The sequence below is a fragment of the Copadichromis virginalis genome, linkage group LG4 (assembly GCF_057382275.1).
Source record: "Copadichromis virginalis isolate Kocher_CV1m ecotype Utaka linkage group LG4, C_Virginalis_male_GT1.1, whole genome shotgun sequence".
Taxonomy (NCBI): Eukaryota; Metazoa; Chordata; class Actinopteri; order Cichliformes; family Cichlidae; genus Copadichromis; species Copadichromis virginalis.
Genome location: NC_140621.1, coordinates 19595709 through 19621670, shown reverse-complemented (window position 1 = coordinate 19621670; position 25962 = coordinate 19595709). Strand labels below are relative to the sequence as shown.

Below are 25962 nucleotides of genomic sequence, written 5' to 3'. Positions count from 1 at the left end.
GGCCATTTGCTCATGTGGATTTCATTTTTCTTGAGTACTCTGTCAATTGTTGAAATTGGAACAGATTCAATATTGCCAAATACCGTGTAATTCTCTATGACAGCGCTTTGTATGTCTCTCAGCTTTATTGCATTGTTTGCAATGACCATTGCACAAATGGCTTCTTCTTGCTGTGGGGTAAAAAGGGGCCCTCTTCCGCCTCCGCGAGGTTGTCTTACAATCCTATGTGGTGCAGAGTAAACTTTTTGTGAAATTGCAAATACAGTACAGTAACATGTGATGTGTCTGAGATGGCACAGTACAGTACAGTGTATTACTGTTTGCATACCTGTTTTCCCTACGAAATGTTTGAATGATTGAACTGACAGTAGTTCTTCCAATATTGGGTTGCACCCTTCGACCAGCCTCCTCCATGGTGAGGCCGTGATTGACAACATGGTCCACAATTGTAGCCCTTATTTCATTAGGAATCCGCCTATATCTGCCTCTTCTCCCTCTTCCCCTTCCCCTTCCTCCCTGCATCCTCACCCCTCTTTCACGGTGCTGACCTTCCATTTTGTGTCACAGAAGTGTAGAAATGGTACACACTAGCTCCTGCACAGTTTATATATGCTTGCCAATTGGGGATTCACAGGATTCATCCATAATTGACAGTGAACAAGTTGTTTGTCATTGGTTACAACTAAACTTTCACACGCCTCCTCATGAGTGACAGCTGTAATTCACCCGAGATCAATTGTTCAATTTCGGAGACATTTCCAGGAACAATGATACAGAAAGGTATAGGATTTGCTTGACAGATGGCCAATATTTGGCATGTGATAACTAGTTCAACAATTTTGTGTGTGATGACTCAAGCAATGGATGTATGACTAATAGTTTTATTGGGAACGACTATTCAGCATCCATAGGTATGATTACTTTTGACTGACATGACATAAGCAAATGGAAATGTCAGAAAGCAGCAGGGAAATGTATGGAAGCAACTGATTCATGTCCAAAATCATTTGCAGTTTGTTCAGAGAGAGGAGAAATTGCTACTATGATGTGCACAAATGACTGAGTGTTGTGGAGGTTGAACTAATAGTTATGAGAATTTCAATTCTGATCTGAGAAACGCACCAAAGCGACTGAGAAAAACTGTAAATATTGTATCACAACTGAAATGAAGATCTCTACTGACATCTATCGTGAAAAGAATGGTACTGCATGTAGACCTCTGCTTCTCTTTTTACATTTTGAAACGTCAAATATAACTTTAAATAAATTATTTTGGTTAATAAAAATTAGAGAATGAGTAACTTGGATATGCAGGTGCTCTGTTGTGAGCATGATGACCTTAAACCACAGACACGTTGGCCAGAAAACAGTACAGGAAACTCTGAGTTTGTTCAGCACGGTGGGTGTGCTCTGCATGAAACAGCCACGATTAATGGATCTGCGATTCACATGTTATCAGGTAAATTTACTGTAGGTGGAATTGATATGGTTTGTGCTTTGTCACACATTTCTAAGTATGCAAGGATGTAGAGGATAAGAGTGACAGATACCAATTAAATAAAAGTTTTCTCCAATAAAGAATGTGACCTTTGACCTCCTGGAAAGAACCTGCAAATCACACAGACCAGACTTCATCTAAATCAGCTTGGGGAAGTACAGAAGTGCAGATGTGAATTCTTCACTGACATTTAAAGTTCTTACTGCTGTGGCAATATTAGAAAACGAGAAGTGTCTTACTCTTAATGTCTTAGGGAAATATGTTTCAGGTTAGCCCCTGGACTTGTTTGGCTTATGAGAAAGACTTGTGAAAGAATATAAAGTTTCCACAATCTGGTAGCAAGTTGTGTGTCACTGATGACCTCTAACTGTTTAATAAAAAAATATAGTAATTGATTAATTACCATCAACAAAGTAAATACTGAAACCGTTCAGTCAAAAATGCCCTGCTGAGAGACGCTTAAGGACAGTGGAAATAATTTAAATCTGTTTTTAAAGTCATAATTTCAAAGTCTGATGACTTTGTGGGAAAAAATAAAGATTTGTAACCTGGCTAAATTTCAGAACCCTGGTCAGCTCCAACTCAGACCAAGGTCAGCTCCACAACGGGCTGAGAAACAGAACAGGGTGGAATGGCCTGGATGCTGTATATGGGCTTGCATGACCTCCCATGTGCCACTTGAGCCAAATATATTTTTACTGATAATAAAAAAAAAAAAATAAAAATAAAGGGGGGTCAGAATCAGTAATCTGCACAATTATGAAACGTAGTTATGCAATGCAGTTAACATGGTTTTCTGTAACGTCCTATCTGAACTGTGTGTGTGTCTCTTTGAATGGTTTTTAATGCGCTTCGATTTTCTGTTTCCGTGTAGGCTATCATTGTATTTACTGTGATTGGAAATCTTTGAGATCGAGCGCTTAGCACGCGCAGATTCTGCGGGGTACAAATGTGTAAAAAAATAAAACAGAAATCACGCAGAACTTCCGCTCATTAGAAAAAATAATAAACAAATCTCCATCATTGTTTGAGTCGGACTCGAGAAGTGGTTCAAGCTGCTCCTAACTATGACAGATTTCCACTGCGGTGTGTATTATTGCGCAGTGAAGCGGCCGCTGTGCGGTTGTTTTGCAGCGATGCTTTTACGCTGAAGGTCAGGTCCGGTTGCATTTCCTGTTGGCTGGCTCTCTAGTGCTTGACACAGCTTTTCTGTGCACGGCCGCGCATCCCTGGACGGAACAGTAAGGAGAAAACTCAAAGGGCGTGGAGACACACTGGTAGAGAGCGGCTCAGTGGACGTTATTTACACGTGAAGAGTCACGGAGAGACCAAAAAGTCTCGGTTCTTCTTCGGGACTCGAGCGGACACACAGCCCCCTTGAAGCTGTGGTTGAAAGGGGCGACTTGTTTTGAAGTTTGTTTTGAATTTCAGACTTTTGACACTGTTACCCAGTCGCACAAACTAGTCGTCGGAGTAGTTTAGGAAAGTGACAGCTGCTGATCACAGTGGGATCGTCTCGTGTACTGGAAGGACCTCTAGTACACCTCGTGTCTGTGGAGACTCACGTAGGCACAGCGGAGCGTTCCAGGAGGTCTTCTTGATGCACAAGTGAGAAAAGCATTGAGTGTTTTTTTCTGAACCTCAGCTGCAGTCAGAGAATACTTTCATCAGGAGAGAACCCCACAGAGGAAAGTTCGATCATCATCATCGTCACTGTGCTTGGACTATGTTGATGAAGGAGTACCGCATCTGCATGCCTCTCACAGTGGAGGAGGTAGGGGAAGTTTTATTGATTTTTGCGAGCCGCAGACTTGCAGATCAGCAAGTTTTGCCTGCTTTGCTTTGCTGCACTTGTTCTATTGCAAAAGCGATCGCCGCAGTATTTTAGGGAAGTTCACAATATTTTGCACCAAAGCCTCATACAAGCAAGAGCTGGAGTCGGGCAGCCACCGCGGGGTGGAGCTGCTGTTTGTCTCTCCTTCCACTCAGCTTGTTTGCGTCCAGCAGCAGCAGAGGGAGTCGTGTGATTAATCTTGGTAGTGAATCATGTCTCTGTTTTGCTTGTGCTCTGTGAGTATGTGTAGCTACAGATTGCTTTCTGCGTCTTCCCCTCCTGGAGCCACCGGGCAGGGTGATTGTATTATATTATAATGAAACTAGAATGTGCTTCTTCTTTTTTTTTCTTCTTTGTTTGCATGCAATCTCCCTAATGCGCAAGTTCACACCTGTGCAGCTGCTGCATGTGTGGTCAAACAGAAATGATGTATTGCACACAGTGATCACGTTAGATACCTTTGCTAACCAGGTCCCCCAGTCTTCATGCTTATAATCGATCACACAGCAGAGTGGTTTTGTGAAATCCTCGTTCCCTTACTTTCCTGCTGTTTGGGCTGATTGTCTTCAAATGATTCAATCCATACACACCTGAAACGGCACAATAGATGTTCCACCTGAAGACTTTTATTGAGTTTGACAGTGTGCAGTTAATCATGTGGTGTTGCGTAGTTCTAAATACCTGGGTTGCCACACAGGTTCACAATGTAGAGTTGGCCACATTAAATTGTAGTTTAGTCAGCCTTGCTGTTTGTGAAGACTTGATTCATCGCATCAGTCAGGCGAAGCCCATTGTTGTGAGGATGAAATTGGAGTCATCTGTACATGCCTTTAATCAGAAAGCCAGCTTTAACAGCCCCTCCTGAGGTCTATTTATGTTTCTTGCCAAAGCGCTGCTTTATCACATCGTGTCCTGAGGCTGATTGGTTCTTCTGCTTTGCATCGCTCCAGTGGTGATAAAAGAGCCACAGTTGTCCTCAGTGGCAGACTAAAGGCTATCACATCTTTTGTTGTAATGATAATAACGTGGCCCGGCCTAATCCATCGATCTGAGAGTGACTTGGTAAATGAGCACGTGAAATCTATTCTTTTGAACACCTAAGATACATAAATCACGCACTCATCTTCACACACACACAACTCTTTATATGAGCTCTACACAGCCCGGACAATCATTTTAAATCAGTTCTGTTTCACAGTCGTTGTTTTTTTTTAAAGGCAAACATAAAATGAAAGGCAATAAGGTTATTGTTCTTCGAGTACTCAGTGCAGCAGCAGTCAGATTTGAAGCATTGTCTTTCAGTGGAGTCACCCGGAGTGGTGCAAACTGCCTAACATACTGTTAGCTGTTCCTGTAAAAACTGGATGTATAATAAAAACACATCTTCACCTCCCAGAGTCAGTACACTGCCTTTTTTTCTCATAGATTCGTGATGAGGAGCGGTTCATGTAGGGCCGTGCTGTGCTGATATATTGAATGCATTTCTCACTCACGATTCACAGTCTCCTCAAATGGCACTGCAGCGTGAGGGCAACAGGTTTCTCTTCACATCAATATGACAAGGACTTGAAGAGCTAAAGAATGTTTTATCACCAACAGACATCAACAGGCTTCTTCTGGGGAGTCTCACCTCCAAATAGCAATGAAGTTGAACCACTGCAGTGAAAACATAATTGTGCCACCACATACATATTGTTTAAGGTTCTTCACAGATCTTTGAGTGTTTAAACCTTGAAAGGAAGAAAACCCACTTACACATGTTGTGGAATCTTATTTTGAAATGTGCTATCAACAGTCAGATTAGATGAGTTTCAGTTCAAATGGTGTTTTGGGTTTCTCTTGCAATTGTAAGAGTTATACATAATGTTTATACAGTCATATTATGAGAGTATAATCTTCAGTTACAGGATATGAAGTCATGTCAAAAAAAGGAAGGTACACATTTACTGCCTCTGTAGAAATTAAGAGGACAAATAGCAGCCATTCATCATCACCAAGTTTGAGCACTGCCATAAAAGCTAACATTTTACGCCCTCACGATTTGGTTGAAGAGTGTTTCTCCCTTTAACTTTAAATTTTTATTTATATATTTAAGACAAGCTTTACGGGGATATTCGGTGTATGTGCACAAGGCAATCACAAAGTACTGGTGTCTCAACACAGACAGAAAAATCAGCTCCACCTAGATTTTACCATGTGTGCTTCACATTGACCCAACTCTTCGACCATTTTGGGGACAAGTCAAAATTTCAAGGTCCACATGGCCTTTATGTATATGGGTGATAAAGTATTAATGATTAATTATTTGAATAAATAAACTTTTGATTTTCCATATTTTAGTTGCATTTTACTTGAAAAGTATTGCTTCGTGTTTATTAAGCCAAATAAATAACTTTTGTGAGTGCATACACCAAACATCGCTCCATCGTCTTGCAGCTGTCAGTGCAAGATCAGGCTCTGTGGGAGTTTAAGTGTGTTTGTTTGTGTACCTTCATACGGAGCTGCCCCACGCCGCATCTAGGCCCAGGCCCAAGATCTTGTTTACGTCCTCAGAGTGGAAGCTCTGCGTTCTGATAAACGAGACGCCCGTTTCACCCCTTGTTCCCTGAGGGACTCGCCGCTTAGCCAGAAAGTGACCTGGTACACAAACGCCAGATGGAGAGAAACATGTTCACTCGGACAGTCTGCCAAGAGAGAGTGTGTGTGTTGAGAAGGAGATTGATTGCTTTTGGTAATTATCTAAGTGTACGTCTAAGTATTATCTAAGTGCTTTGTTTGTTATTTTATTTGTTTTTGTTGCTGTGGATCAAACGGGTTAAACAGCTTTAGTGGTGTAGAGCATCAGATTTGAGGAAAATGATAATCAAAGGTTGACGCTCCATTCTGAATCACATTTTACACCATCACACAAAGGACAAATGCAATCAGCATAAACAATTTTAAGATACCAATACAAGAACAACAGCAGCAGCCATATTTGCTTACTTCTACATGTAGTTTCTCACCTTTGGTGTTGTATAAAGGGGCCCATGCTTAATACTGAATCAGTGTGCACCGCATACATCAGCCACTGCAAGAGTGAAAAGAACAAAATGCCTCCAGGCTTTCAGTCTTGGAGGCTCTTCTGTTCAGCTGCTTCACCTTCGAAGATTTTTACACTCAGTATGGCCGAAAGCTTCAGCCTAATTTCAACATGCAGCACATATCGATTCAAATACCGCGTGCTTTAAAAATTCCACAGAACATCCCCTCTGATTATCAAGCAGTCTCTTGTGCAGTCAGATAACCGTCCCAGCTTTCAGTCAGATAAAGTTCAAGTGGCTTGTCAGTTTTCTCTTTTGTCCTGACGCATCTCTGTGAGAGGGTTGAATAAGCAGGATAATTGGTGAAGTCACCAGTTTGACTCAAATGTTTATCTCCAGATATTCTTTTAATGCACCATCTGGTCAATGAGTCCATCTTTTAACTCACTAATGCTTTTTTTGTATGAGTGAAAAAAATGTCTCATGTACTCTGTTTCTAGTTTCTAGTTTGTTTGACTTTTTTATGGTTGTTTGCTTCCAAAAACCGTCGATTCTTTGTAAGTTGATTGCTGCTGTGATCAGTCAGCTCTTTACCTGCTTTATGGCTGTTTATTTATCTGCACACCATTTCATCTAATGGTCCCGCTGGGGGTCTCATTAAAATCCTCGTGGCATGTTTGAATTTGTGCTCTTTCACTTTGGCTCAAATTGCTGCTACTCCGTTAAAGCATTTCTTCCAAAGTCTGCTTTTTTTTTGGTTTACTTGTTTGTTGCTCCGTAGTGCATTATTTGGAGGTCTTGCAACATTAGCATTATAGGGATTTCAGTTAATTCCCCCATGCTGCCAGGGCTAATCTTCTGGGTGAGGAGAAAAATTAAGGCTAAATACCCTAAATGTCTTCTGGCTAAATAATAATGTTGCTGCACTGCGTTTGTGTATTTTGTGATCTGGGTATTTGGAGGATTCAGATTTGTATGCACTTGGTTAGTGCACCAAAGACGAGTCCCCGCAGAGATGGTGTACAGCAGAGTGTGCGCTGGAAGTGATCAAGTCAAATCAAATCAAATCACTTTTTATTGTCACATCACATGTGCAGGTACATTGGTACAACACATGCGAGTGAAATTCTTGTGTGCGAGCTTCACAAGCAACAGAGTTGTGCAAAATACAATAACATAAACAGGCAAAATATATGAATGGGTAAATCTGAAACTAATAAATATATGTACAATATATAATAGTATATGCAAAAAAAAAAAAGTGATGTATAAAGTGCTGTGATTATGCGCTCACTGGCCACTTCATTAGGTATACCTCACTAGTGCTGGTTTGGACTCTCGTTTACCTTCAGAGCTGCCTTAATTCTTTGTGTCATCGATTCAGCTTGGAGATGGAAACATTGCTCAGAGCTTTTGGTCTATATCAACAGTTGGTGTAGATTTGTTGACCACACATCCATGATGTGAATCTCCTCTTCCACCACATACCATCTGCTGACCATTTGAGTACAGTCGTCACTTTTTCATACCTAAATGTATTCAGCTACTGCCATGTAACTGTCTGATAAGATAAACAGGTGCACGGTGGACTCCATACTCCACTGAAGAATCTCTTCTGTGAGAGTCATGCATTTTCGAAGGTAAAGGAGAAATTGACTAAAGATGGCAGGCGGCAAACATTAGAGTTTCAACTCCTGATTATTTTCTCAATGAATCCATTTGTATCACATTTTTCCAAGGCTGAAACCAATATTCTCAAATGTTGTGCTTTCCCTGACCCTGAGTCAAACCTGAAGGTGCCTGGTGTTGGTCTATGTGTGCTCTGTTGTGAATAGAAATATGGGACTGACTGCATGTTGATATACAGCAAAATGTATTTACATGTTAACCATCCATTGTTTTAGAAAATAGTGTACTGTTACACTCATCAGTCAGATACTGAGTTAATGCATAACTGTATAGTGAAAATGTTTCTTATGCATGATATTGTTCTACCAACTCTACACCCATATAGTAAAAAAAGATTTAATAACTTTCGGTAGCACTTCATAATAATGTCACACTATGAAGCATCAGAATTTATAAATACTGATATGTATGTCCATCTGTTCCTGTTACACCATGTACAGTTGTCATTGCGAGTACAACATTGCTGGTAATGATCATAATCAAAGTCATAATCCTATATCTGTATTTATAAATGGCATACTAAAGAGGATTATTGCTATATAAATGATGACTTAGAGCTTGTTTATAATAATGCTTAATATAGATTTCCCTAAGGTACAGTTATACATTTACTCATATAATCTCTAAATACATTAAACAATTTTTGCGAGTCCTCTTCGGTGCAGAGTTCCTGCTGTAGTATATATACATTTTAATCTCCTGTTAATCTCCTGCCAGGCGATGGGATAGCATCATAACATATCATATATATCATAATATTTTCATTTTCATGTTTTGGGATATAAATTAAACTTTATTGTCATGAGGTGAAAAAGATATGCTGCTCTCTTAGGGTCTTATAGGCGACTACATGTTAAAAATTGGTTCTTTTATCCTATTGGTAGGTGGTTGCTGGGCAACATGATGTTTTCAGAATATCTGACATGGATGGGAACCTTCAGGGGCCTAAGATGTACCTGTGTGCCAAGTTAGGTTGTTCAGCTCCTGATTGTGGACAGATAGAAAGAGATTTGGTGTATTATAATAAGATGTTTATTACACATAAATGGTGTTTTCAGCTGCCTGCACCTGCCTGGCCACTGAGACTCTAATCACAGCCTTCATGCAGATGAGTTCTTCGGGTAATCTTATCAAAATAAACCAGACACAATATATAGTCGAGGTCTTTGAAATATCCAGGGATAGAGGTGCAAGTTGAACTAGGCACGCTTTCAGGGCAAAATACTGAGAAGGTTACTGAGTGGAAAAGGCGGGCAGGAAAAAATGACCCCACCACAGCAGCTACATAGCAACATTAATGATCTGTTATACGTGGAGGGTCAACGGTTTTCTATTTATAGTTTGGAGCAGTGGACTAAATTAAGAGCAGTAACACTCTCAGTCAGGAGTCCAGAGGTTGTGGGAACTTGGGTGACTAATGGACAGGTGAGAAATAAAATAAGTCCTGAGGGGGGGACAAAGAGTCATTGCCTGTGCCAGCGATGGCACAAGGAAAGCATTTAGACATGTGATTTAGTGTAGGCCTGAAGTAACCTTTAATATTGACTGAATCTCAGACCACTGAGTGCATATTTATTCATTTAAAGGCACATGGTCGATAAAGGGCAACGCAAAGAGGTGAGACGGGAAGAATAACAGACGAACACAGTGATTAATAAGATGATATGACACAGGCAAAGAGAAAACGAAAACACAAACAAAGACGCAGGCAGCTCACAGTGACGTGCAGAGAGCAACATGTCATAAAAGGACTCAATAAGTAGAATATACTGTGCAAAAACACACTTTAAAGATCTTTGAACATTTGACAATTTATCCTAAGCTAAAGGAAAAATGTTTCTACTAAGTCATATTAGCTTCTAATTATTTTAATACCCACATTTTTCTTATTATCATCCTATCCTCCAAACCTGCTTATCCTTTCACAAGGAACTGATGACCTGATGATGATGCTATATTGAGAGACTGACTTCCACAAGCACGGTCGATAACGCAGACTGTCGATTTCCACCTTGTGAGCTATCAATTAAGTTGGTGTTCAGCCGCATCACTAAGCAACCCTGGAGCTGATGCTTTACAGGTGAAAATAGAGGACAACATGAAGGGTCAGTAAACCAACAAAGGTAGGCCTGATAAATAAAAAGGTTTTATTTAAAGCATGTAAGGGACAGGGGAATTAGCAAGGAGGAAAAATAGGTTAAAAAAAACAATACTGTTGTGTGATTGGTGATGGAAACACCAACCTGCAGTGTGACCATAAATATAGGGAATATGCTTTTTACTTTGCCATCGAGAACTGCACAAAATATCAAAAGCACAACAGTTTTCTTTGGTTGCCGAGATGCAGCCAGAAGAAGACTTTCTTATCCAGCATCAGTGAATATGTGGCTGATTTATTTGACGCCAGTAACTCTGCCAACGGCTTTTGTCAGCCCGGGACTTGACATCTGTAACAGTTCTGCCTTATTGCATCTGCCTCCGGCGTTTGAAACTCACACGTGGCGACACCGAGCTTCAAACAGAGGTCCCGTGAGGTTAGAGAATGTGGCGAGACATTTTTAAGTAGAACCTCTGCACGCCCACGACAGACACTGTGGAAATGTGTCCCCAAAAAAACGGTTAATTTTGCTACATCAGACATTTTGGGGGATTTATTACTTTGAAACGTATTGTGCAATTTATTTATATATATTCATATGTTTTTTTTGGTTGGAAAAATTATGACACTAATGATGTAGAAAGCTCAAAAGCTCAGTTTGACTAGATTATCTCTGCTCACTTTGCATGAACATGGTGACATTCCTGCACATTATATTGATGATATAGTTTCTATCCTTTTTAATTTGTTATAATGTACTGGATTCAGCTGACAGTATCTCAGACCTTTGCATAAAAAACTACATTCATCTTATCAGATCCGGAAAATCTTAACCACCTGTCCCTCCATTTTCTGCCATCAGCCCACTTCTGCTCTTCCTGTCCCATTTAACCTCACTTACCGTCAACATGCTATCTAAACAAGAACAAACAATGACTCCCGAGAATAGAAGCTAGACTGGCACATTGTTAATGCGTCAGTAGAGTTATGGGACAGGTGTAAGAAGAGATGTGGTGAAAGAGGGGATCAGCTGGGCTTGCTGTCCTCTAATGTTATCATAATCCATTATGGGACAGATTGTACATGTGATCGGGCTCTATATGTGATAAATATGATAATGTGACGCGATCTGTCACTGGTGTTTTCAAAATTAAATTACACCTAAAGGCAGTTGAAATTACAGAAATAAAAAATACAAGTTATGAGTAATTAGTTCAAGAAAAGGCGTGTAAAAAAATAAAAATAAAAATTAAGGAAGGTTTCTTCATGGGCTGTTGTGATTGGTCAGAATTTGCCACATTTTTTATTTTATTTTTTTTTTAAAGGAAAACACATTCAGTCTTTTGTTTATGTAAATACTTAAGATCTGCTTCTCGTGAGCAGTCAGAATGGTCTGCCCGTTGTTGCGGGTGGCCCCCTTAGGCCCACCCACCACTCAGTGATATTCTTTTAGGTCTTTCCAAAAAACAAAAGAGACGACAATATTTTAGATTGTATGAGACAGTGCTGGGCTTCAGTGACTTGGCACCATATTTTCAGTTTTTAACGTAGACCGCCGCTGTTTCTGACTTCTCAATTTCAGTCTGGGACTTTGAGAGAAACAAACGTTTTTAGAGACAAGTAACTTTTTTATCCTGTTAAATTAACACTGTTTTTCTTAACTTTACAGATTTTCAGGACAGATGATGTTTGCTGCCTTGTTCTTGTATGAAATGTTTTAGTCATAGCCCCTAATTGCAGCCTTAATGATAAATTAATTTAATAATAACTTTGCAAAGATTTTTTGCAAATTAGATATTGTGACACAACCCACCCGATTTCCCAGGCTCAGGATCCACGTGGGACTCCCGGTGCCTGGGTTTGTAGCTATCTGGCAATTACTAATAATTAAGCAGCTAACATTACCCTGTGTCAACCACATCAGCAGCTGATGTGCGAAGTTGTTTGCCAACTGGAGGAGGCAAAGATGGTGCTATTGGTGTAATTACTGTTGAAAAGGAGTATCTAATCTGATAGCTTTACTATGGATTAGTATATGAGAATCAATTTTTGTAACAATCCTAGTCGCGACATAGTTGTTGTTTTTTTTCCAGCACTGCAGTTTCTCCTCATTTGTTTGTTTTTTGAAATTTCTAGAGCACATTTAGCAGAGCTCACTTCACAGCTGGGGCAGTGCTGTAGAGTAAAGCCATGTGCTCCCCTGAAGGTCATATTAGTTTGGGAAGGACAGTGATGAAAATAAAAATAAAAATACACTAAGATACTAGCTTGACTTCTGGTTTTTGCAAAATGGGAATGCTTTAGCTTGTCCTATGGGTGTAGTGTTTTTCTGGGTGGTGTCTCACGGGATAACGATTGCCTCTCCCGTGGTTGTTCGTGAAGGTAGGTGAACGCCGCGCCCTTGGCTCTCGTGTTCCTCAAGCTGTTCCGACAGTTTTTGACCATGTGGCGCTGGCAAGTTGTCCGGCTGGGGATGGGAAAGAAGTGATGATGAAGGATTACTCTTTCTACAGTAATGGGTATTTTGTCAGCATGTAGATGAATCCCAAGATCCAAGATATTCCAGCAGAGCATTGCTTTGCAAAAAGAGTACTAATTTTTGTTTCATGCTAGGCTGTTCTGTTTGTGTATATATGAAGATTTTCTTTTCCACACTAATAATTGTATCCAGACCCTAGTTTAAACTAGAAACAGAACTACACAGTATATGTAGGTTGCAGAGCACGGAAAAGCACAGTACAGTGATACAGAAACCTGTTCAGAAGATTTTATTACTTTTAATCACCATTTATCCACGCTCTTCCTCATATTGCTACTTGACACTATGGCTGTTGTTTTTCATCATCCTGTCCATTCCTGTAGATAAAGCCAAACTTATTTCAGTTGTTACTGTCAACTATTATTGTTTATGTGTCTGTAGAAATATGCAAAATATATGCAAACCCTCGTTTTTTTAGGAGCACAATTACAGCTTTGGAGCTTGTGAACACAATAAAAAGTCTCAGATTTAAGTTTGGACTCTCAGACCTGCAGACCTCATTACTCTCTCTTGTCCACTGAATTTGCCGATGCTAATTAATTCTTTTCGGGTATCAATGTCTGTGGCGCCAATAAAAATGTTTTCCTTGGAAAGTCAGCGCAAGAGATGTGACTGATTCAGTCAATGAGCTGCATAATTATTACTTGATCCCACACGCATAAATCCAATCAGCTCCCCTAACCTGGTCATCACCCGACACTGTTAAAAATGTCTCATTCACAGCTCTTGCTGCATATACTATTAACCTTCACTACAGGGTCTCTGTGTATACCGTATCGGAACCACAGCATGTCAAAGGGCTACTTTAGCTGAAACCTGAAGACTAGAGACAGGTTGTTTAATATAATCACCATAACACACACATGCACGTGCACACACATGCAAATGTATATCTAAAGTCATCTACCATATGTGGTTGTGTGCACAGCTACATGATGTGCATACCGAAATAACAGGTACAAGTGTCCCTGGTTACTATGGGAACATCAGCAGCTCGCAACTGATTAGAAATGTCTTTGATGATGAAGTGGCTTTGTGTTTGTGTTCTGTGAGCAGACAAACGCCAAGGTCTGTATGTGTGTTTGTGTGTGTAGATGTGAGTCCAACTGACCAGCATACATGAAGTACAAGTTCTTGCTCAGGAGTCTGCATTAACATTAACAGTAACAATAATACTTATTTCACATAAAGGTGTTTTAATTTTAATATTTAATGATTTTATTGGGGTTCTTTAAAAGACTTGAAAATCTGGTGAACAGCTGTTTCAAATGAGACAGCGACCGTGTACCTGGAAAGTTCAGCACTGGCAGCGAAACCTCATCCAACACACCAGATGGTCTCAGTGTGTATTTATGCCTGTCTGCCATGACTTTGTTATTCCTGGTATAGGTTTGTTTGTGTCCATGCGATATCTATCTATCTATCTGTCTGTCTGTCTGTGAACTTGAGTGACCTCCAATTCTTTATCCATAATATAATATGAGGTATAATATGTATAATAGGTATAATATGATGTCAGCCCACTCTTCTGGGAAGGTTTATTAACGTGAACGGTATGATATAGCCCAGCCCTAGTTGTGTGTCTTTAATGTTTGTCTTTTTTTCCTCCACTGGGATTTAGATAGGGTCGTTACTCGTTACTTCGTGTGGTGGCTATCGCAGAGCTTCCACAGATTCAGTAACATTAGCAAGTGGTGGAGGCCAGCAGGTGGATGAAGGAAAAGGGACGCAGAAGGAAAAGAGACCCGAGGCGGCCGCCGGTCCGAGTGTGAACTGAACTTCAGGTAAGAAGTTATGACCTGCAGTCTATCTGGGTCAGATATGAACCAAGTTTAGGTGGAGTTTATTTTCGTTATTCTGACTTTTTCCGTACTGCGTGCTAGCTAGCGTGACGGAGTTTCTATACAGCTGGGTGGGTGCTATGATGTTAATGATATTGAACTTTATTTTGTTCATAAGTTATTAGAGTTGCCAACCGTCCAGTCTGGTATTCAGAGAAAATATTACGCGTTTCTTATTGAGGTGAAAAGGAACAGTTTGTCCCGGACTTCAGCTACAATGAAAAAGGCACAAAGCTGGAGTTATTCTGTGTTTACGCTGCATAGCTGCCTCTTCTTCTTTCATTCTCCCCCCTCCCTCTCCCGTTTCTACTTCAGTCATGAAAACTGATCAATGATCAGCTGATCGGCTCTCTTGTTTGTTTATCGCTCACTTTGCGCCGAAAGAGGAAACCAGCGGATGTCGCGCTAAACAACAGCAGCACGTTTAAGCTTGATCAGCTGTTGTTAGAATTTATTTAATATTAATTTCTAGTATCAGCTGATGTTTGCTGGAGCCACAGCTGCAAAAAAGCTGCTGGTCATGATATCGGTTTGGTTATCTGGTGAGAGGGAAACATGAAGATGAAACCAGGAGATGTCCTTACTGAATCATCAGAGCTGAACAGGTGATGGAGAAACAGGTTTACCTTTTAGGTGACATGAATGAGTTGAAGGGAAGTTATGAACTGTTTCTGAGAGACAAATAACCCCAGGTAACTGTGCAGGGGCGGGTCTAGCAAAGTGTTGCCAGGGGGGCATGTAGGGCATTACTTTTCTTTCTTATTCTCATTTAAAATGCCTAGCTTTTAAAAAATAATTATCTGAATCTTACAACAAACGATTGATAGATTGATGCATATATACAGTACCATCAAAACAGTGTACATCACTGTCACAACAGTGTTTATTTTCATTCAAAGGCTTTAAGATTTTTCCTATAATGGTGAGCCAGTCTCTAGTCAAAATGCCCGGGACGATTTTTTTGTCCCAGTCCAGCCCTGTATGCAGCTCATCTTCAGTCTGGTGTTGCCTACATCTTCCTATTCAGAAGGCAGAATTTCCAAGGTCTGAGTACAATCGAAAGCACCACGGCTGCAGTTTTTGTGTTGGATGTAAAAGGCGCACATGACGCTGTGACGTAGGCTAGAATCATGGCAGCAGTCAATGACGGTCCAGGCGTGGGATTTCTCTCGTGGAAATATGCACATTATCTTTTCCTTTCTATTGGTAGGTGGCACAGTGCACTTGTGGCAAGTAAGCAAGCTAGAAGACTGGCAAAGTTATGGAAGAAACACATTAACAAGAGAATTCTGAGTAAAACCAAAGTTACTTTCCCTAGCAACTAGTTACTTTGAAAGTAACGAGTAACTTGAAGTAACTGAGTTAGTTTGGAGAGAAGTAACTAGTAATGTAACTAAGTTACTATTTTAAAGTAACTTACCCAACACTGGTTCCTTCCCGTTCCATGCAAGGCCACCTGGGTTGGCTGGAAGACTGTTTACTTAGCCTAGCAGGGCAAAGGACACTGTCTCAGCTGAACTCTGGACACACACACACATACATATACACTGACATGCACACACTCATCCCCCCTCCCTTTCCAAACGCCTTCGATGCTTGTTCCCTCCTGGGAACACGGTGGGTCTGAGCCTGCGCTGGAAAGGTAGCGCTGGGCAGGATGGCTGCTGTGTTTGCTTCGGATTACTCCTCACCCCCCACCCGACCCTGTGGCTTGTCACGTGTTCCATACTGTTGTGCTGTGGACATTTATGTGCTTTTTTGTGCAGAGGAGTTTTTTTGTTTCCTGTTCTCATGCTGTCCTCCCAGGAGCCCAGCATGAGTAGAGGTCTCTTCTTTTCCTATTGTACTTTCCCATTGTAGTGTATATTTCAGTGTTTTTTTTCTGTAACGCTACCGATCTCCGACCTGTATCCCCATGTGATGTCTGTGTTGTGTGTGTAAGGTCGGGGGGGGAGGGGGGGTCCTATTTCACTGTAGGGTAACCTGCACGTGGCGAATAAAGCCTTGATTGATTGATTGATTGATTGATTGATTGATTGATTTAGAGTTTAAGCTACAAAGCTCTTGCAGCATTGTTCTACAAAGATTCGCTTTCCATCAGCCAGCATGAAAAAAGGTTCGTTATTTTGTTTAATTACAGAGATCATGTCCTACATGTAGTTAGGGAATTAATTTGCTGTTAACTGCTAATCTATCCCATCTCCATGCCAGGGATAATAAGTTAATAATAGTACAACTGTGCTTTGTGCACAAAGGAATGTAACTATCTTGTCTGATGCTATATTTATATAATAAACTACGGAGAAAGACTTCTACAAATAGCTAGAAAAACTAATTTAAGCTTATTTTTACAATCCGCTTTTTAACAGGCGAATCCCATTACATATCTACACAGACTTTTTTTCACCGTACTTTATTTTTTTAACAGTTAATGATAGCGTTAGCAACGAAATCCATAAATGGAACTGGACAAAGATACCTGTTAATTTGTGCTAATGAATTTGCTATGCTGTAGAAACATGTGCAGTATAAATCTTATGATGAAAGTGATAATAAATCCTACTAAATCCAAGTAAGTGAGACTGAAGAGATCAGAGAGCTATTCAAAATGAAGAATATGTGATGAGATGTTTTCAGATGAATATAAAGGAGTGTTGAAAGTTGTTGCTGAGGCTGCTTTTAAGTTTCATATTGTCATGTTGTTTGTTTTCTTCAACAGAGGTTGATGCAAACACAGTGGAGCGGAGTGGACCATCTATTTTGGATTTGCCTCGACTTGTGGGTTGTTGGAGTTGTCACAGGGATATATTCTTTATTGTCAAAGGAAAACATGCATAACCAAGCTGAGGAACACCTGCAAATTACTGTGATAACTTTACATTGTAGCAAAAAAAAAGGGCTTTACCTTTAGTCTTATAAGAAGAGAAAAAACTGCAGTAATTTGTATATAAAAAGGGAAGGAGTAAAAAATGTACTCTTCTGTATGTATTGCACATAATTTACTTCATTTGATCAAGAAAAACAACGGAAAGGCCATTACAGAATAGCAGCTCAAAAGAAAAAGGACAGTATAAAGACAGATTGCGTCCGGATGCAAAGAGACGGTACTTGCAAAAAATAGAGTGCATTGGAAATGTGGACCTCTATGAAATACGGCAGTGGAATAGAAACCCTGAAGACCAACCGCTATTGACTTAGCATGATATATTTTTGTACCTTGTATGTGGAGTCAGCGCATACACGGCGAACCAATTTCGCAATTATAAATCTCTGGAGGCGCACATCCAATTCACCAAGGATTGGGTACAAGATTTGGCTATTTTTAAGCCTCCACGTTGTGAGTACGCCGTCATTCAAACAAAGGTAAGTCAGCTTGAGTACTGCAAGTAAAATGCGTTTGATTTCCCTCTGAACATTCAGATTAGTGCAGCATAAATTCATTCATGAGGGGGAAATTACAGTGAGAACATGTGGAGGCTGTTAGAGGGATAACATTGTCCTGAAGAATTTACTTATTCTCTATGGTTAAAGAAATTGCACTAATTAATTCATATTTATTATAAAAATCCTAATTATACATCTTGCATCTTAATTATACATGTATGTACTTTCTAAACACGTTCATTGATACATTTGTGATGAATGGATTTGAAAGTAGATAAACACATTTGTGTCATCCTGTCTGTGTGTGTTTCAGGTACTGCACTCTGAATGAACCAGCATTGGGTCATTGTGAGAATCACATGGAAGGTTGAAGCCGCCCAGATGTATGGCCGGAGTCGCAGATACCTGCAGCCATGTTGCTGCTCTTCTGTGGCATAGGGACTGTTACAGATGAACCTGCATATTGAGTTTTGCTGGGTAATATGACCAAGATACAGTCAGTGGTTGGCCATAAGATAGACTTCTCCTCTTCAGCTGCCCCAAAAAAGGCTCTCAATAAAACATAAACAGACCATCCGTAGTGACAGGTAAAAGAAGCCGTCCACAGAAAAGAAAAGTTCCACCTGCTACTGTGGAGGAGTTGTCTCAACTGATGGGAAAATATTTCTCCAAGCATAGTTCTGTTCTGAATAACCCATAATGTTGTATTTAGGGGGTCTACATTTGTGCCTGAAGTGCATTGCCATGTAAATAATTTGCATTTACTGAATATGTACTTACTAAGTACCACTGTTCAAAAGTTGAATATCCGTTTGCTTTCGCTCCTTTAGCCCTTTGTTTGGCCTGCTAAAATGGCGCCTCGGCGGTCACACCCCCTCCCGTAACATCACGCTCCAAAGCCCTATAAATGGTCTGCATTTGTATAGCGCTTTACTCAGTCCCTAAGGACCCCAAAGCGCTTTACACTACATTCAGTCATTCACCCATTCACACACAGGCAATGGCAAGCTACGTTGTAGCCACAGCTGCCCTGGGGCGCACTGACAGAGGCGAGGCAGCCGGACACTGGCGCCACCGGGCCCTCTGACCACCACCAGTAGGCAAACACGGGGTTAGTATCTTGCCCAAGGATATTTGGCATGCAGCCAGGAGGCAGCCTGGGATCGAACCACCGACCTTCTGATTTGTGGCTGACCTGCTCTGCCACCTGAGCTATAGCCACCCTATAGTGTCAGCTATAAAGGAAGTTCAATGTATCATCAAGTGTATTTATTAATGATAAACATTTGCCAGTGTGATGAATGTATCTCAAGTTTTGGTGTGGTCACTTTTAGGTTACTGTTTGGGGTGTCGGGTGGGGCTTTACAACGTCCTCTGCCTAAAAGGAAGCAACCAACATTGTTCCCTTTATGCTTGTACCAAGAACAGGAAACATTTTTTAGGTACAGATTGGGAAGGTGAACTCAAATAACAAAAAAATTGCCTCGGTATGCTGAACATGCATCATAGTACAGGTTCCCGATACTTTTCCTGGTAAAGAAAACAAACAAAAATATAAGGAAACTTAAATTTAGGGTTTTGTTAGTGCAGCTTGGCTCTCGGCATGTTAATATTTTTGTCCCGTGACATTTTAGACTTTTTAGTAATTGAAACATGACACAGGTTTTGTAGTGCTCACTGTAGAGTCCTTTACATTATTACTGTAACTGTGTGTATGTGTTTTTGCTACAATATTTATTGAAACGACATGTAAATCTTCACTGTATTCAGTAGTGGTCGCACAGGAAACTCCTTGACTAATTAAAAATTATAACAATTAGTCAAATGTTATTCAAGTAAAGTTTCTGATTTTCCCAGTATGACACGCTAACAAAGGCTGTTTTTTTGTGTCCAATTGTTCTCTACCTCACCACTGCTGTGAGTTTACCAAGCTCTCTCCATGCATAATGAATGAGATGAGTTTTCCCCAAACAATCTGAAATTCAAGTTGTACCAAAACACTCCAGACTGGAACAGAAGGGACAAAAGGCTTATGTAACAATAAGGTGCTTGCCAAAACAAGAAATGACTTCTCTAAGAAAACCACCTGGTTCTTGCCTCAAAGCTTAGTTGGAAGTGAACAGAGTGATGGATTTAAACTGACTGTGAAATCTCTGACTCTATTATTAGCACTCTGTTACATTAGCAAATCAGCATTTCCAATATGAAATTAAAATAAAGTGCTCAGCACAGCAAACAGTGATGGCATTTCCAGGCTAAATGGGAGGATTGGCTTATTTGAATTGCTCCAAAAGTATTGCTGTGATTGATGTCTTTGTGTTATTCATAAACTATAAAGCCAAATTTGTAATTGTGACACCAAGTCATTCACTATCACTTCACAATTGTGTTTTTACAGCCTTAATAATCGCTGGACTGTAGTAACACTTGCAAACACAGTTGTATGTTAGATGATATCCCACACATACATGCATTAAAGGACTAACATAGGGGTGAAGGCATATTACTGGAGATGACTTAAACCACTTAGAAAGCTACACATAAACATCAACCATTTGTCATTGCTGTTTTATCCATGTATTGGTCATCCTTTTGAAAGCATTGCGACTTCACTGCTGCCTCTGCCAGCACAGTGACTGCAGTACTGCTGAGGTCAAACGTGTTACCGATTCAGATTATCAAAAGTGTTATTACAGGGTTTGAAGTGAGGCGCTGTGTTCAACCATGCTTATGCTGTGAGACAGAGGGGGAGGAAAAATAGCATCAGAGGATGGAAATGGCAAAGCAACATAAAGGAGTGTCAGTAGAGGAAAAGTTGAAGGAGAAACTGATATGCATCGAGGAGGGTATGAATGCAGAAAGGAACAGGAGTAAAAGGGAGGGCAAGAAACAGCTGCACTCAATCAAGGCCAGTTATGTAATGTCTCACAATCTGTCAGCTTCCCAAACATCTTTCTTCAGCGGCTCTTACTTTTTTTTTTTTTTTTTAATCTCCCATCCCTGATCATCATCTCTACTTTTTAAGGACACTCTTACAGTCCTTTCTCCTGTTTCATGCCTGGATATCATTACATTATTCTCATCAGCCACTCAATGTGCTGCCAGGCAGGGGGTAAAGATGATGCATAGCGGAGTGATCCATAGTGAGTGATCTTGATGTTATGTAATCTTTGGTTCATTGACCTCAGACGCTGCAGAGTTGGAGAAAGAGGAGAAGCTAACGAGTTAGAGAGGTGGGGGGAAAAGATGTTATAGAGGGGAAGCACGACGGGAGAGTGCTCTCTCCCACCTGCAGCAATCAGTATTAATAAATTTCACCTCACCACACACCTTTGACATAGTTTATGCAACACACTCTTGTTCTCAGCAGGAGCTGTAAGAAAGCTTGTTTTTCAGGTGTGCTGTTTCCACGGCTAAATTCACCCAGTGGAGCGTGTTTTATAAACTACAAATTAAAAATTAAATATCTGCAATCTGCTGAAATCTATAGACTGTGAAAAAATAAAAGCTGGTTATATAAAACCTGCTCACATTGCTTTCTGTTTAAAATTTCTATTATTGCTTGTTTATTCCCCCCCCAAAGGGAGGGAGTATGTAGTCGGTTTGTTTGTTTGTTAGCGATTTAGCCTCCAGAGTTTTCAAGATGTCGTTTTCAAATTTTGTGCGATGACAGAAACCAATAACGGCCCGAGCTGATTTAATTTTGTCAAGGTCAAGCTTTAGGCCACAAATGTGAAAATCTGTAAAAATGTCCAATCTTTTATGGATCATCTTCAAACTTACAGCATACTACGCCTCAGGGAATGTGACCCTGGTTGGCTAAGCATTTGATTTTGACCTTCATTGTGAGTGCCTGAGGTCAAAGTTGACCTTGAAAATATTTTCAAGAAACCATATCGAGTAATATGTCATATGAAACGAAATGGAGAGAGCTGTACAACGCACTTTTTATTTTTTCAACATGATGCCCTAGAACCTCACAGTGATGCCACAAAATGTTTATACTCACACACTGCATGAATATATCTTAAAATCTCACATTTTTACAGCTTATGGAGCCAAGATTTCAGCCAATTCTTCTCCAATCATACAGGTTAAGATAAATAAAAAAAATACACCGTTTTGGTACGTATGCTTCAAGGCCAACGGTCAGGGTTACATGAAAATGCTTTAGTTTCCACTGGATTATATTAGTCAATATATTAGTCAACGGGGAGACGTGAACACTTTTTTTGTTAGCTCTTTAAAACATTTTTAATGAAACATTATGACTTCGCAATGGCACAAAAAGCTTAATATACTACACTAGATTAGCAGTATTAAAAATGCTGACAACAGCACAAATTATCTATGAAAACAATGCAGATGTTGTTATTGGGGATTTCCAAAAATGATGCTGATGTCAGCAGGTTATAAAAACAAATATAGATTTACAATAGCCCTTAGCCTTCGGGCTAGAAAAGAGTTTGTGGTGGTAATTTTCCATTTTCCATTCTGAGCCTGTATTTTAGACAGATAATCACATCTGGACCACACCTGGAGTGTTTATTGGGATTAGTATGGGCTTCTTAATTACTTCAAACTTCTGCTCACTCTGTATTTTTGTAGAAAAGTGCAAAAAGTATACATACTAACAGTATACTTATACAATATACTATAATATGCGGGGGGAGGGGAGGGGGAAATCAGTTTGATTCACAGCCAAAAGTGAGAAAAATGTCTTTAAAGTGCTTAGACATCTTCTCTCAGCCTTCCTTTTATTAACTGATCCATGATAGTAACATACCATGTTTAGTTCCATTAATTTATTAATACATTTAAAGGGCATAAACAATAACCCATGCATGAAACCTCCTGTATTCCCTGCAGAAAAGGCCCTAACACCAGCTTCTCTTCCTCTGTCACTCTACTTTTCTCTCAGCGGCTGCACTGCCCGAGTGCTCGAGTGAGGCTATCACACTGCGAAAGGCAGCTGTCCCCGTGTGCGGCACAGAATTCATTAGTGTTAAGCTACTGTAACAGTTTGCTTCAGTGAGCCAGCTGCCACCCTTTGCATCCTCCCACACTGCTTGTGTCACCTCTGTGGAGAGTGAATTCATCAAACCTTTGCAGGGAGTTTGAGCTCACCTTCACATTTTGCTGAATCAGCACCAGAGGAGAAAATACAGTCACTCATATGCACTTACTCTCGACAGCATGCCCACGTTTGTGCTGAAACGGCAGAATGTGTGCCAGTGTCTGTGCGTGTGTGTGTACATCAGCAGTTACAGCTTTAGAGCTGTAAGAAATTTTACAAACCGAGGAAATGTTGGAGTAGAGAGACGCTGTTTAGGCTGTTAGAAAGTATTCATCTGCGATGTATAGGATTAGTGTTTTATAACACAGGTATGATTTGCCCAGTGATTTAAATAAGGCAGAATAAGTTGATTTAAAGTTAAAGCAATTACTGAAAGCCAGTTCAGGACAGGTTTGGATTATTAGTTTTCTAATTTAGTGTAGTTTAGTTGAAGTTTAGTTGAGTCTAATGTGTCAGGTTGAGTCAAAATGCATATTGGGTCCCAGCGTTGATAAAACTGAGTAGGGTTGAAAACCTCCCACTGCCTTTGCACATTTCATCTATCGGTTCTCTTTTTGGGGATCTGCCTCAAGTGGTCATTCGAGGAACTGCAATTAATTTTTTTTAGACTTGTAGGATTTGCTGCTTAATAAGAAGCTGAACCTGTTTTATGCCCTAACCTGCCTCCGTTATTTCTCTCTCGCCTAATTTCAAATTGAGGAGAAACCTGATGTCAGGAATATTTTCTGTGAGCTCTAAACAGGATTTTTTAGGCCATCTTTTCATCAGTTGTGCATTACATGTAAGCTAGTAAACTGTCATTCTCTTTAATAGTAATAGAGTTTTTGTGATTTTGTTTTATTGCTGTGAAATTGTCCATTTTAAATATTTTCCACTGCTTTGTTTCTAACTATGCTAGCAGAAAGACTGTTCGTTTGCTTTTTAAGTCTACAGCAGCATCACATGTGGCGCTCTTTCTCCTTCTGTTTTCAGCATGCTTCTATCCCTATACTGATTGGACGTGAGCGAGACCGTCTTAGTAACATCTACTGCAGATTCACCATGCATTTATCGTGTTTGTATGACTCTTTAAGGCACAGGTCTTATATGGAACTCCCACACCTCTGAAACAGCTCTGCACTGGAGCCAAATGTCCTTTATGACAGAATATGAGCGCAGGCAGCTCCACAGCAGTCCTCCTGATAGTATTTTTAATGGAGTTCTTTGATCTGATGTATGATATTTAGGAGTTGTGCATTTGCTCTGATGCTAGCTCGTTTCTGTGAGATGAGCAAGAAAATGGAAGCTGCTGTCTCACGTAGCCTTGAGGCACAATGCAGTATGTGTTTCTGTGCCTCTTCTGCTGGAGGATTTTGAGTGTGTGTTTTGCAGCTGAATTTAAAAATGTGACTATGATGCGATTAAAGGACTGTGCTTTTGTGTTCACGGAAACATGGCTTAGCGACAGTGTCCCGGACCGCGCCATTCAGCTCGACCAGCTAACATGCTACCGTGCTGACAGAGTCATCGTCGCGGGAGGTAAGACCCGCGGGGGAGGACTTTGTGTTTACATCAATGACGCCTGGTGTCGCGATGCTGTTGCGGTCTGGAAACACTGCTCACCAGTGCTGGAGTTTATGGTTATTAAGTGCCGGCCATTCTATCTACCGAGGGAATATACAGCCATACTACTGTGCGCTGTGTACATCCCTCCCTCCTCCAATGTCAACAACAGGAGCGAGGCACTGAATGAACTGTACCAGCACATCAGTGAGCAGCAGACAGCCCATCCTGATGCTTTTCTCATCCTGGCTGGGGATTTCAATCATGCAGACTTAAAGTGCGTGTTTCCAAAAATACAACAACACATAGACTTTCCAACAAGGGGAAATAACACACTGGACTTTGTTTACACCACCCAGAGAGGAGCTTACAAAGCTTTTCCCCTCCCCCACCTCGGCGCCTCAGACCACATCACTGTCATGCTAATGCCTGCTTACAGACCGCTCGTTAAAACCACCAAACCGGTTCGTAAGCAGATACAAGTGTGGCCAGAAGGGTCTTCAGAGGCTTTACAGGACTGCTTTAACACCACAGACTGGAACATGTTTAAGCAGGCTGCCACCTACAACAACACCACTGACCTCCAGGAGTACGCAGAGACTGTTACAGCCTACATCAACAAGTGTATTGAGGATGTAACAGTCACGAAAACCATAACTGTCCGGGCCAATCAAAAACCATGGATGACAGGAGAGGTCTACAGGCTGCTGAAAGCTCGGAATGTTGCCTTCAGAGATGGAGACGAGGCAAGCCTGAGGACAGCTAGGGCCAACCAGAGAGGCTAAGAGACAGTACTCCAGGAAAATATCCCATCACTTCAAAGACAGCAGAGACTCACGGAGCCTGTGGCGGGGCATTCAGACCATCACAGATTACAAGCCCCCACCACAGACCTGTGATAGCACTATCCCCCTGCTGAACAAGCTGAACACTTTCTTTGCTCGCTTTGAAGTCCGAAACAGCACCACTGCACAGAAGACCCCACCCCCTCCTGGTGACCAGGTGATGACTCTGTCCCCGGACAGCGTGAGGAGATCCCTCAGCAGGATCAATGCACGTAAAGCTCCGGGTCCTGACAACATTCCTGGTCGTGCACTGAGAGACTGTGCAGTGGAACTCACTGATGTCTTCACAGACATCTTCAACATATCACTCATCCAGGCTGTCGTCCCCACATGTTTTAAAGCCACCACAATCATTCCGGTCCCAAAAAAGTCATCTCCCTCCTGCTTTAATGACTACCGTCCTGTTGCACTTACTCCCATCCTGATGAAGTGCTTCGAACGACTAGTCATGCAGCACATCAAGACTGTCCTACCCCCCTCCCTGGACCCCTTCCAGTTTGCGTATCGGCCCAATCGCTCAACCGATGATGCCATCTCCACTGCACTCCACTCAGCACTCACACACCTGGACAAAAAAGATTCATATGTTCGA

At 40.9% G+C, this 25962-nt stretch overlaps 1 protein-coding gene across 1 annotated transcript in view; it reads left to right on the top strand.

Moving 5' to 3' along the window:
- Positions 1–2677: 2677 nt before the first annotated feature.
- The window catches only part of pitpnc1a (phosphatidylinositol transfer protein cytoplasmic 1a), a 48151-nt gene continuing 24866 nt past the window's right edge, over positions 2678–25962 (top strand). Inside the window, exon 1 of the mRNA XM_085454069.1 lies at positions 2678–3272. Within this exon, the coding sequence (XP_085310195.1) occupies positions 3225–3272 (48 nt within the window). The 5' untranslated portion in view covers positions 2678–3224. The remainder of the gene's footprint in view (positions 3273–25962) is intronic.